This window comes from Pipistrellus hanaki (genome assembly GCF_964339955.1).
Source record: "Pipistrellus hanaki genome assembly, chromosome: 20".
NCBI classification, from domain to species: Eukaryota; Metazoa; Chordata; class Mammalia; order Chiroptera; family Vespertilionidae; genus Pipistrellus; species Pipistrellus hanaki.
In genome coordinates, this window is record NC_140522.1 from 6638136 (window position 1) to 6652738 (window position 14603).

General features: G+C 42.6%; 1 protein-coding gene across 2 annotated transcripts in view; it reads right to left on the minus strand.

Moving 5' to 3' along the window:
- SPATA17 (spermatogenesis associated 17) overlaps positions 1-14603 on the minus strand; it is a 165422-nt gene that overhangs the window by 94992 nt on the left and 55827 nt on the right. Inside the window, exons 10-11 of one of the 2 annotated variants that reach the window (XM_084868954.1) lie at positions 13884-13966; positions 8405-9816 (exon numbers count right to left, since the gene is read on the minus strand). In XM_084868954.1, the coding sequence (XP_084725080.1) occupies positions 13886-13966 (81 nt within the window). In that variant the 3' untranslated portion in view covers positions 8405-9816; positions 13884-13885. Of the gene's footprint in view, positions 1-8404; positions 9817-13883; positions 13967-14603 lie in introns of those variants that run through there. The other variant, XR_014793608.1, reaches the window with a different exon arrangement.

Here is a 14603-nt window from a genome sequence, read left to right on the forward strand (position 1 = left end):
CCGTCTCACTGACCCACAGCCAGCACTGGCTTCGGTCTGCCTTCTGGGGCTTAAGCCAGAGATACCTGGTGGGCCATCATCAGAAAGGGGACAGGTATGCCGAAACCGGTTTTGGCTCAGTGGATAGAGCGTTGGCCTGCGGACTGAAGGGTCCCAGGTTCAATTCCGGTCAAGGGCACGTACATTGGTTGCGGGCACATCCCCAGTAGGGGGTGTGCAAGAGACAGCTGATTGATGGTTCTCTCCCATCGATGTTTCTCACTCTCTATCCCTCTCTCTTCTTCTCTGTAAAAAATAAATAAAATATATATTTTTTTAAAGGGGGGGACAGGTTTCACTCCCAAGGCTGTGCTGGTCCCCAAATGTACCCCCCGCGCCCCTTTTACTGCCTGTGCAGGCAACACCCTCCCACCACCAACCCTTGTGCCTAATCTTTGCTTTGAAAGCTCATTGGGTGAGATCCTCACTCACAGGGCTGTCCTAATGTCACCTGAAAATGGGGCATTTGAGAGCAGACTGGTGGCGGGTGTTGTTTTTGAAGACAGAACTCACCCAGGGACCTCCAGCACCTTGCTGGACGAGGCTGCCAAGGAGAAACCACTTTTGTCTCATTGATTCTCACTGAGATCAGGAAATATGTACCAAGTACCTGTGTGGCCGCCGAGGAAGGAGGTGGCGGGAAGGCTCGGAGGCACAGGTCCTGACCTTCGGAGCTCAGTAAGATGAGATAGGCTCGCGTGGGGAGTCGGTCGCCAGCCACCTCCCCTGGGACCCGGCCATTGCCGTCATTGCCGAAGATGCAGCATCAGAAACACCCACCGAGTCTTCGTTCCCACCCTAGCCTTGCCTTGATCAGCTCACATAGACTTGCAAATTGCCATATTGCCATTCGCTCACAGATCCCAGGCCACTAAGTGGCTCCACCCAAGTAGAAAACGCTCATTTTATTTGTGTTTCCCAGGGTGCTTTGCAGGATACAGAGAAGTGGCTGGTGGGCTGAGCATCGCTCACTGAGCTCACAGGCGGGCAGGCAGAGCCTGGCATCCACTATCACCACCCCCGGTCCCCTCCCCCTGCCCCCAGCACCAGCTTGACATCTAGTGTCCCTTGTAGTGGCGTCACCTGAGACATCCCAGGCTAAGTGTTAATATGACCCAGTCCTTACATTGAATCTAAATTCTTCTTGCAGCAAGAGAAACCATCGTTCTCTCTCTCTCTCTCCCTCTCTCTCTCTCTCTCTCTCTCTCTCTCTTTTTTAAAAATATATTTTATTGATTTTTTTACAGAGGAAGGGAGAGGGATAGAGAGAAACATCAATGAGAGAGGGACATCGATCAGCTGTCCTGCACACCCCACAATGGGGATGTGCCCGCAACCAAGGTACATGCCCTTGACCGGAATCGAACCTGGGACCCTTCAGTCCGCAGGCCGACGCTCTATCCACTGAGACAAAACGGTCTTGGCTCTCTCTTTTTTTTAATTTTTTTTTTAGGGGGTGTCTTTCTTATTTTAAACAGCTGCTAAACACTATTGATCTGGCTGTAATTAGCCTGAACTAATCTTCAAGTCTCCTGAGAAGTACTCATTTTCCAGAGATTTGGATGGGAATTCTTTGCAGGGTGGAAGAGCTGGCCGGAGGGGTTGAGGATAGGAAAGAGCCGCCACTCGTGTTTACAAGCTGACTGCAATGATAGAGAGAACGGTGGCCTCATGGTAAGAAATATATTAAGATTCGTCCCTGTCTTCCACACTGGTGTTTCTTAAGCCATTTGCCAAGTTAGAATGGTTCTTATTTCTGTGTTGCTTCATTAAACATTTACATCTGTGCCTTAGTGACTTAGAGCTAGGTGTTATTTTGGTCTAGTCTACAGATGAAGGCGACTTGGCAAAGACAGAGGTCAAATGATGAGCGGTGAAAGACCAAATCAGGGTTGCCCACACTCAGAACATCTCAAAGAAAGTTTGGGGTCTTGTCAGACCTTGAGAGGAAGCCCATAAGCCCTTGGAATGTCCTGTCAGGTTAAGGCTGTCCTTGTTCACCTGGGGGCTCTGGGCCACGAGAGAGTCAGTGCTAATAATGTGATCCAGGGTGGAGACTTTGGGACATGCTGGATCAGGTTGGCCTCTAGGGGCGCTAGAGATGAAGGTCAGTTGCAATGGGGCTAGGTCATGTGTGTAACTGATTCCCATGAAAACTCTGGACACGGAGGCTCAGTGAGCTGCCCTGGCTGGCACACACGTGTGTTGTCGAACATTGTAGCAGAATGGCTACAGAGAGACACCTCCCAGGAAGAACTTTCCCAGCAACGCAGAGAGTAGACTTACAATCGGTTCCGCTGGTGCAACGCAACAGTGACTGGTCACCTAGAACAGTGGTCGGCTAACTCATTAGTCCACAGAGCCAAATATCAACAGTACGATTGAAATTTATTTTGAGAGCCAATTTTTTAAAACTTAAACTTCTTCTAATGCCATTCTTCAACATAGACTCGCCCAGGCCGTGACATTTTGTGGAAGAGCCACACTCAAGGGGCCAAAGAGCCACATGTGGCTCTCGAGCCACAGTTTGCCAACCACTGACCTAGGGAGCTAGAGCTATGCCCTCCATCAGTCCTAGCACGCAGGAACCCTCCCTTGGATTCAGTGTGCCAGCCTTAGCTGGCAGCTGCTCCTTCTGTCTGCTACTCCTACATGCTTAGAGGTCTCTCTATGTCTTACTGGCTAATCCCTTCGCACTCAACTCTTAGGTTAGAGCCCCTAATTTTTTAAAATGTTCTCAAAAATTGATTTGAGAGATAGAAGAAGGAAGAGGGAGGGAGATAGAAACATTGATGAGAGAGAAACATTGATTGGCTGCCTCTTGCACACCCCCCACTGGGGTTGGACCCTATAAGCTGGGCCTGTGCCCTGACTCGGACAATGATCAATCCACTGAGCCTCACCGACCAGGCTAGAGTCCCTAATTCTTTATATTAAACTCTCTCTGTTCAAATACTGTGTGGTTTTGTCTCCTGATTGGACTCTGAAATATATATCCTGGTTTCTATGAGTCATAGCAAAGTAATTTATGTCAGAGGAATTAGAGTTTGCATAATTGCTTTTATTTTATTTTTCCTATGAAATAAAGCAGCCATGCCATCATTTCCCTCCCTCTCCAAGCCTGCTATTAAAAATGTTACTCTCAATGATAGGTCTGCTTTATTGATATATTATCATAAAGCTGTATTCAGAGAGCTCCCTCAAATCCGGAGCGTTCACTAAATGTAACGCCAAAGCCAGAATGACTTCACTGTCCCAGTCTCTTTGGAGAGCATTATATCAGGGACTCGTGACGCTTTGGGAAAGTGACCTCATTTCCTTTTCTCTGCTCGGCCAACCACTCTCATCTAGACAAACTCTAGGAGAACTTTCAGTGCCCTGGTCTGCCTTCTGCCTCCATAGCAAGGTCATGCTGGGCTTTTGAGCCAAGGATAGGGTGAAACACCGGTGTCTCATTTTCACCACTAGCCCAGCCGATGTGGCTCAGTGGTTGAGCATCAGTCCATGCACCAAGAGGTTACTGGTCGGGGCACATGCCTGGTTTCCGGCTCGGTCCCCAGCTGGGGATGTGAAGGAGGCAGCCTATCAATGTCTGTTTTTGTCTCTCTGCCCCCTATCTCTTTCTAAAAATCAGTAAAAACATACTTCAAAAGGAAATACAACACATCCTTGGTTCCGTTTTTGCTCCTCAAAGGGCATAAGATATAAAGATGTTGCTTATTTTCAGAATAAACCCTGGGCTCCGGGGCTTCCACACTGTTGCCTTTAATTAGATTCTCTCGTCAGTCATCCCTGCGCATTGTTCCATGTCCAGAAGTCCATATTAATAAAACGTCTGTTTACTTATGAGAACTTGGTGAAAAGTTTAATTTCAGGATGTTCATCCATCTGGCCTTGCCAACTGCAGAACTACAGAAGGATACGTTGATGGCAAAGGGAACACCATCTGTTTCGGAGAAGTGAGTTGATCTCTGCCTGACAAGCAGAAAGTCAACTGCGACACTAAAGAAGGTGAACAGGAGAGTGAAGAGTTTGCCCTAGACGGTTTGGCTCAGTGCATAGAGTGTTGGCCTACGGACTGAAGGGTCCCAGGTTCGATTCTGGTCAAGGGTACATGCCCAGGTTGTGGGCTCGATCCCCAATAAGGAGGCAGCTGATCAATGATTGTTTCTCATTATTTAGGTTTCTATCTCTCTCCCCATCTCCCTTCCTCTCTAAGATAAATGAAAAAAAATATATGTAAAAGAATGAAGAGTTTGCTGGGCCTTTTATTTCATACATGACCATGATTTCCACAAGAGGGATCATAACCAATGGATAAGAAGCTCATCTGGTCACTTGGAAGAAACCATGACTCACAAGTTTGCCTTTTCGTTCTTCCTCTTTGGTAGCAATCAACTGGAAAAAGAAACTATACTCTTTCCGCCTACACGTTTATTTAGGCAAATGAAATAAGCTCTTTCTCTATTCCAGTGTTGTCAATCTGACAATATACAATGGGACTTGGACCAAATGTCTAGACGAATTAGCTCAGTTGCTGGTGGTATATCAATGACCCAAAAGTCCTGACCTTGACAGCTATCCAGTCAAGTTAGTGTTACACAGGAATAGACTTTATTCCATAACCGGAAGTCCATCCTATCCCTTAGCTAAGTAGCTGAAAGACACTATCAGGAGAGAGACAAAATGCAACCCGCCACATTTACTCAACAGAAGTACTTCTAAGTTCATGTCCGACTGATGGAGACTGGGTGGGAATGACCATGAAGGACTGCATATTACAATACTCAGCAAGAATATTTGTTAGCAACTGAAAGCTGGGGCAATTGGAAGAAACAGTGAGAGGACACTCCCTCTGTTTAACTGAACTGTTCTAACCAGTTCATATCCCCTCTTAGGCAGCATTCGGAGCTGATGGCCACTACCTCTTTGAACTCTCTCTTCCTTTCTTGCTGTGACAGTTAAAAAATATTCCTGTTCTTACTCCACCTCCTGTTCCTTTGCCTTCTCTTCTCCTGTGCGGAATTCCCAGACTCTTTGTTCACTTTAATGAACTAATCCTGTCAATGACTCAGATATAATCTACATCTGATTCATACCTAAATTTATTGTTTTGGTTTTTTTTTTTTTTTTTTTACCACAACTGCAGCTTCTTAAGACATGTTTACTTAACTATTATACAGTCATTTCTAAGTAAATATATCTCAGTCATCGTCCCTCCAATACCAGGCCCTTTTCCAAGGTTTACATGGTACCCAGCTTTTCTAAGTCAACAGGATTCTTCATCGGGGGTTCTTACCCATTTCACCACCAAGGCCTTCTTTTATCCATCCAACCATCTTCCTAGTGTTCATCTTAATATATATATATATATATATATATATATATATATATATATATATATATATATTCAACTAAAGATTTATTTAAACAACAGTTTTTCTATCCTTATTAAACAAAGGCATCTGGGTTGTGATTCTAAGCAAACTGTTATTACACTGAATTCCAGCCATAAGCAGAGATATTTGGTGTGTATTTAGTCTATGCAACCAGAGTATGCAGACTATATAGGTCAAGTGGAAAGAAATTAAGGGCTCTGTCATTGTTTGAAAGCAGCTTAACTATTAAAAAAAATAATCAGACCCAGCGAGTTTACTGCTTATTGATCTCAGATGGGCACTGTATTTGCAGGCCTAACTTCTTTACAAAAACTTGCATGCAAAGAGCCACAAAATTGCACTGATGGTTATTCATTCATAAGTCTCAGTGGTTTCCTTGTGTTGAGAGATGGAGATGTACGTACTCGTGGAGGCCTCTCTGAAGTTGGGCAGGACATGCTCATGGTCTCATGTAACCAAGATCTCTCGGCAGAAGATGCCGAGGGTGTAAAAGGAAACTGAGCTTCTAACCAGATTTTCTTCTAAAATCTTCTGTAAGTCCTTTAACAAGGAAATAGCTTTCCTAAATGAAACCTGCCATGAACTAGAGGGATATACTAGTATTGCTGTCATACGAGGCTATTCTAGATTCCAGGTGTCTGACATAAGCCCTGAAATATATGAACTTGAATAAAAAACTAGTTAATCATTTCAGAAACTAAGCCAGAACACCGTTCTGAAATAATATTTACGGATGGCATTCAATCATTCACTTTTATCGCCTATTCTCTTAACAATCTAGCACTGAGAATCTTGCCAAATAGGAGCATTTTGGTTCCAAAGATCTGCTCAGAAACAGTTCTTTTGAATGAAATATGCATTATCAAGGTCAGAGTTGGCATCCTATAGGATTCCTTGATTTAATTTGAAGTAGACGGAACACTGACATCAACCTTGGACCAGTACCCCAACCGAAGCATGTTCAAATTGCTAAAGAGCTTAACTCCATTCCTCATCTTCATCTTTGCTGAGCTTGCTCATATAGAAACCAAAATCCCAAGGGTGGTAAATGGGTTTCACATGGACCAGTGGCTGAGTGGAGAGCCATGGGGAGAGGGGTTCTGAGTCCAGGTCAGTAGAAGTGGGGACTGTGACGAGCAAGGTCTGCCATGGGGGAGAGAGTGGCAGAAACAAGGGGTGATGAAGGTCTGGAACCCAAGGCTATTTACCACAGAGAAAAGAAACCTCCAGTGAACCATGACATCTTAGGCAAAAGGCTTGCAAAACAGTCATATAGAAAAGGGTATTAACTTATTTGAAAGCAATAAATTAGTAGCAGGAAGTGAAGTCTAAAGAATGAAGAACTTATAATTAGAAAAGTCAAAAATGGAACATACTCTCTTGAGAGACAGACTCACCCCCAAGACTTAGATGTGCCCAGGCAGGGGGTATGGATATCTTAGGACAGATCCCATTAGGTGTGGGAAGTCAGAAAAAATGATTTCTTAGGGATCTTACAACATGCCATCCAAACAAGAAAAACCATTACCTTCTAGAGTAGGGTTATTTGTACTGAGATAAAAATGAAGAAAAGCGTCCAACTGCTTGAGATAAATATGCTTCACATTTCCAGTGTAATTTCATCCCATTCAGAGGCCAAGTCCACACCCTGGGATTGCCCATTGAGAGAGACTCTTAATTTGAAATTTAAAAAAAAACAAAACACACATTAAAATGGTGATGTATAGAGACTTGAGGTGGTGAATACACAATACAGTGTATGGAGGATGGGTTGTAGAATTGTGCACCTGAAACCTGTGTGATTTTGTTAACCTGTATCACCCCAGTCCATCCAACAACAAAGATAAAAATTAAAAACATTGAAAATGGACATACTATATAATAAAAGCCTGATATGCTAAGGTCAAAAGGTCAGCCGTTCAACCAATCATAGCATAATATGCTAATGACATGCTAAGGCTGTTCAAGTGCTCGCTATGATGTGCTCTGACCACCAGGGGCAGATGCTCTAACTGGTAGGTTAGCTTGCTGCTGGGCTCCAGCCAATTGGAACTGAGCAAGACAGGCTGGACACACTCTGGAGCCTTTCCACGGTCCCTTCCCTGGCTGGCCAACCTCCCATGACCCTCCCCGGGCCTGGTCATGCTCCAGTGGGATCCCTCGGCCTAGTCTGCACCCTCTCATAATCTGGGACCCCTCTGGGGATGTTGGAGAGCCGGTTTCAGCCGGATCCCTCAGGCCAGGCCGAGGGACCCCACTGGTGCATGAATTCATGCACTGGGCCTCTAGTGCATTTTATAAAACCTTAGCATTCACACAGGGTGTCTGCTGTGCGAATGTGGGTAATTCTTGAACTAACAGGCCTGGCCAAAATGAAACTTATCAAAAGCCGGCCTGCCATCTATTTGAAACCAATTGGTTGCCCTGGAAGGTTAGGCATGTGATCAGTTACTGTCCCATCAGCCATCAGCATCTTGGCCGCAGAATGAAGGAGATGGGGAGAAAAATCACACGCGACAGAGATGAAAGCTGTGTGGTGGGAAGAAAAAAGCCTCCTTGATTAAGCTGTGGACTTACTCGAGTCTTTAATTCTCCTCCGGCCCGTCTTCACGCTGGCACATGGGCGGGCCGTGGATGGATGGGGACGCTCATCAGGAGGAGCACACACATTTATCTTGCAGGCTGATTTTTTTATTCGCCAGCTCTGGAGGAGTGGGGAGATTTATTTGGAAGGATGGTAATGAAGGCAGGAGGCACTGGGCAGACAGCAGTTTTCTTTACCAATGTGTTATTCTCACTTTCTTTCCCTTCTCGATACTGAGTTTCTCTCTTTATTTCCACTTATTTTTCTTAATATATTTTTATTGATTTCAGAGAGGAAGGGAGAAAGGGAGAGAGAGAGAGAGAGAGAGAGAGAGAGAGAGAGAGAGAGAGAGAGAGAGAGAGAGAAAGAGAGAAATATTAATGATGAGAGAGAATCAGTGATCAGCTAGCTGCCTCCCATATGCCCCCAACTGGGGATTGATCCCACAACCTGAGCATGTACCCTGACTGGGAATCGAACCATGATCTTCTGGTTCATAGGTGGACACTCAACCACTAAGCCACACCGGCTGGGATCCACTTATTTTTCTTTAAAAGGAGGGATGTGTTTGGTCTCATCAGCCACTGGCTGGAGAGAGGATGGTAGTAAGGATATGAGAACACAGAATTTCCAGGTGTAATTTTTGTTGCAGTATTTCAAATGTTTTCATTACACTCTACATTTTTTTATTATACACAGGCTAAGGTTTTATAAAATACACTAGAGGCCAGGTGCATTTACTTAGACCCAATCATATACACTTTGAAATACTTGTTTCTTCACCCCAAAATGAGATTTCCTGTTTCCTTTCTTGAAGTTTTTTTGTGTGGTTGATTGTTGATCTGCCTGGCAAGAATGAAATCATTCCCTTCAATGAAAAATACTGACTTTCCATCTTCGTAACAATGGTGCAAGGAGATGGGCTAGCTCTGCTGGGCCTTATAAAATACAGTAAAAGAGGCCATCACCACCCCATCTGAGTCACAGGATGGAATTACTCACTAAAAGGCTGGAGTGGGTATAGTCCTGGTTTCCTGCCAAAAGCGTGGCATCTGGACTGTGACCAACCACCGCCAGGGGCGTCATTCAGACACAACAGTTAACCCCCTGAGCTGACCACTTGCTGGACCTGAGTCCAATGCCTCAAACGGTGTGGCTCAGTGGACAGAGAGTTGGCTTGTGGACTGAAGGGTTCCGGGTTTGATTCTGGTCAAGGGTTGTGGGCTGGATCCCCAGTAGGAGGTGTGTAAGAGGTAGCCGATTAATGATTCTCGACCAAGATGGCCTCGTCGGGGGACCATTTTTATGGCACTTTTGGTCACCAGGGGCTGTGGCTGTGACAGATATTCTCAGAAGCAAAAAAATCCAACTGTCCACACACTGCATGAAACTAATCATCTATAAAATACTATAGTTTATTGAATCATAAGAAGCGTGGTTTATGTTGTGGTTTCTGTAGGATCCTCATGTGTATGTTCCTTTTAGAACTGGAGAGTTTTTGAATGACCTACAGGGTTCTCATTTCTTCTTTGAACAAATGAGAAAGAGGGAGGGAGGGAGAGGACGGAAGGGGGGAGGAAGAGAGAGAGAGAGAGAGAGAGAGAGAGAGAGAGAGAGAGAGAGAGAGAGAGAGAGAGAGAGAGAGAGAGAGAGAGAGAGAGAGAGAGAGAGAGAGAGAGAGACTTCAAAGGCTGACACACTGTGTCCAGGTGTCTCAGCCAGGCAGTGACGTCTTCTACTCCACAATCACTTCACACCTGAACCTCATGTTTACATTTTGTCTTCTTTTATTGTCTAAAAACAAAACAGTAAAGTGAGAGAAGGTATTTTCTAAAAACTACACACTGAGGTGAAAAAAGGGAAAAAGCCAATGACACACAGTTCTCAAATTCTCTACTCAAATCCTCCTCACTCAGAGTCCGCTCAGCAGGAGGTCTGGGGGCCGCACCCTGAGCGCCCCATTGCTAGCCTTGCTGCATCCACCCTGACCTCTGACCTCTGTCTGCACCTGCAGATCCCGCTAAACAAAGGGGAGCGAGCTCAGACACACAAGGCGCTGGGCCAACCTGCCCCAGCCATGGAGAAAAATTGCCTCCTGCACGCCTGGGGGCAATTACAGCGTCTTTATCCAGAGAACACCTTCACCAAGAGGAAGATACTAAAGATATCTCTACTTTTGTTTTGTCTTATTTTTGCAGATTTACTCTGATGAAATTGAAAAGGGTTATTTATACATTCACACAGTACCAGACTGGATGCCAACAGGTTTTAACAGGTTTTCTTGTTGAATTAGAGGTTGGACCCCTGATGAGCACATACATTGAGTGGCCAGATTATGATGATTGCTGAACGCATAATAATCTGGCCACTCAGTGTATATCCTATATAATAAAAGGCTAATATGCAAATTGAACCAGGAGTTCGACCAGCAGGAGGCCGGCCCCCACACATGCACGAATTCATGCACCAGATCTCAAACTCTAATACACACACACACACACACACACAACACACACACACACACACACACACACTGAGTGGCCAGATTATTATGCGTTCAGAGATCATAATAATCTGGCCACTCAGTGTATATTGCTTATTTCTCTCCTTACACAGCTGCTAAGACCATATTTCCTCTTAAAATAAAAGAAAAAGACAAATGTCATCCCTGTCCCAACGCAGGTGCTAACCAGACTCATTTTTCACTTTCCGTTTCCCCAGCCATTCCAGTCATTCAGATGCCAAATCCCTATGAGGAAGGAAGACAGGACCTGGGGTTCCATACACAGCAGGTAATTTCATGGAAACTCATCTCATTGGGTCTCCAAATGGAACCAGGCCTTTCAGCAGAAAGAGGACCCGGACTGAAGTACATTGCGGACAAGAACTTGGGACAGCTGAGATGCAAACAACTAGAGGAGACTCAGTGCACACAATGCAATGTCCACTGGCCAATGGTCCCAACCCCCTTTACCTTCTCCCCCCCACCCCCCACCCACTGCTGACTTTCTCCTTTCTCATCCTGGAAAAAGATGAATGGAACTAAATAAGGCAAAGCCCCAAAAAGGTATCTACAATCTCAGATACCAATCCTACCCAGAGATAACTACCTTTAACATTTTTGCAATGTACAAATGTATACAAATATATGCAACCCAGAAGTACTTGCAAGTATGTTTTTCATGAAAGCATAAGAAAAAAGTATAAAAGAATAGTAACTAAAATAAAGGGCAATTTTCTACTTATTTTAATGGCTTGAAAACTGCAAATATCAAGACTCCCCTCCCCCCCAAAAAAAATTATCAGGTAAGGATCTATGTCTTATCATTTCTTTAACTTAGCATATATTATCCAGGGTTCAATTTGCTTGCAACCTTTCACCACTACAAACAGAATATACCTTTGAATGAAAAGCCAAGTTACACACAGATAGGACAGATCTCACTTAGACAGCTTTATATTGTGAGTTAGAAATACCAACAAATGTTCAGATGGACGGAAGGAGGCAGTCCTTTCTGATTCAGACCCAGTGGAATTCTGGGAAATTATCCACCATTACCCAAGTGAGCAGTTTATAAAAAAAAATTTTAAAAAAATAAAAAAATAAAAGGAGTCAGAATATCCTAGTCAGAGAGTACATTTTAAAATAAAAAGTGTCCCCTCCCAAAATGTATACATATTATGTAGATTCTATTACATTTTGAAAATGAAAAGTATTTTAATAAGCACTGCCTTTTTCATTATTCAAAGTGTGTGTTTAAAATCCAATTCATTCTGAGCCATTTCTGTGGCTCAAATCTTAGTGGATTAATTGAAGTGGGTTGGGGTAGGCACGGTTTTATCCTAAACGCAGACACGCTGAAGGGGAGAAAGATTAATCTGATAAAGGCACCACCGTTTCTAATCGGACTGATGGGCAAGCACAGGATGGCTGGGAGAGGCAATGTCGGGTGAGTTACCGTCAAGTGATGAACTGCCTTGAAGCCAAAGCAATCAAGCAGATAGCTCTAAGAATTCCTCCGGCATCTCCCGTCAACACTTTGGGGCAAGTTGCCCCCGAATTGGCCTTCTCCACACAGAGCGGAAGCACTCTGTCAGATTTGGTGAAATGCAAGCTTAAGGGGAGAGTTTAGCTGGGGCAGCCCCCGTCCACTTACCAAATTAAACACATTCATTTCCATTCTGAGAGGAGGTGTCAATTGGATAATATCTCCGATTCACAGAATAGTTGAAAATCCAAGAGCAGACTGATCAGGCATTGTTTGTTTAAAAACTCTCACCTATTTGTATTTGTTCCTTGTAATTAAAAGTAACTCTAAATATTTGTTACTCATCCTTCTTTCTTATAAATAATGTAGCAAGTACTTATTTAATCTTAAAAATAATTTTCTCTAAATTATCATGATACAATAAAATCAAGCTGCTTTTGTAATTGGTAGAGAAGAGCAAGGAATTCCTACTGGAGTATTTTGTCTTACACATCTACAATCTTAGATACCAATTTTACCCAGATATAACTACCTTTAACATTTTTGCAGTATATAAATGTATACAACTATATGCAACACAGAAGTACTCACAAGTATATTTTTCATAAAAGCGTAAGAACTTTTTTTGTGTGTAAGGAATAGCTAACTAAAATGAAGGGCAATTTCCTACTTATTTTAATGGCTTTGAAAGTGCAAATATTAAGGCTTTTTTCCCCTCCCAAATTATCAGGTAAGGATCTATGTCTCATCATTTATTTAACTTAGCATATATTATCCAGTGTCCAATTTGTTTTCAACCTTTCACCACTACAAACAGAATATACCTTTGAATGAAAAGCTAAGTCACATACAGATAGGATAGGTTTCACTTAGACTGCTTTATACTGTGAGTTAGAAATATCAGACAATTGTTTTAATGGGGAGTGATACTTCATAAACCTTTGGAACTGAAATTCCATGAGGCATTATAGATGAATGTGTCTTATTTCCCTCCGCGTTTTTCCTTTGAGGCCATTAAAAGATAGAGGTAGTGGTATTTGTGTTGAACGCACTGACTTCCACATGGAAGCATCCCGAGTTATAAGTGGGGACAGGCAGCACTGATGCTGAATGAAAGGAAATAAGTTGCTGGATCTGTTCTACCTTCCCCAGCGGACCAGCTCTCCCATGGCCCTGCGGGTGGGAGGGCACCGGGGGAATTCCAACTCGCATGATTTCTCATTCCTGCCTCTTCCCTCTTCTCCTTCAACTGTGGTGATCTGTGCTGTCTTCACCCAATACCTCCTTTAATTTGGATGAAAATGCCAGACTACTTCCCATAAGTCTCATTTTGATTGAACTCACGGCTCCATTTTTATACATCTTAGCCAGTGAATGCAGTACACACTGAGAGCTATTTCTGTGAACCTGAATGTTATGTAGGTCTTTGTTCTTCTCTGCACTGTAAACAGGGATAATCAGAGACCCCAGACGCTATTTACTTGGGACTCCATAAAGACACCTAGTAGCTCAAGAAGCACACATATTGAATATAATCTATTAAACTAACTGTATCAATACAGTATTGAGACACTGTTTTGATTTTGGAACACCATCAGTGTTTTATCACCAGATAGTGTAAAACTATTATTTATTGTATTAATTAACATGAAGTAAATGTACTTCTGATTTTTGTAAGCTCTAGTTCTTAACGTGTTTTTAGTGCACTTTGGAGATTTAAAAAACGAAACCAATGATTTTTTTTATGTTAAAAACCTATTACACTAGAATTAAAACGTGTCTGGTTTTGTTATGCATTAATATTATCGTAGCATGGCTTTTTAAATGCTTGATGGCTCAGTTACTTAAAATACTTGGCAAAAAAATGCATACCTTTATAAAATATGTCCAGCTTTTGAATATGACTTTCCGTAATTGGAGAAGAGACCGAATGATGGTAATATAGTTTGGAAATCCTAGAATAAAAAAGAGCAAATATTACCACAGAGCTCTTACTGACTTTGTATTAATATTATTATTTTTATTATTATTATTGGCTTTAAATATACATAATAATTACTAATTTTCAAAAAAGAAAATGAAATAATTAGTTTTATTTAAATGATCTTTGTTTAACCTGTTTATATTTATTAATTATGTTTAGTGTTTATTTTAATATATAAAATAACTAATTTAAAAAATGTACATTTTGGGGATACAGACAACAGTATGATAACTGCCAGAGGAAAGGGGGAGAAAGAAGGTGAAAGGGAGAATAAATGGTGATGGAAGGAGACTTAATGTAGGTGGTGAACACAATACAATATACAGATGATGTATTATAGAATTCTATACCTGAAACCTGCATCATTTTATTAACCAACGTCACCCCAATGAATTCAATAAAAAACATGGTTAAATAAATGTACATTTCAACTTTTATTTTTTACATTTACTTTGGATAGAGATATATTCCAACTGTATATGCTTTAAAAGTATCGAATGCATCTAGTAGAAAAGAAGGAAGACCTAAAGTCAATGATCTAAGCTTCCACCTTAGGAAACTAGGAAACAGTGAGCAGAAAAAGAAAGCCAGAACCCAATCAGAGCAGA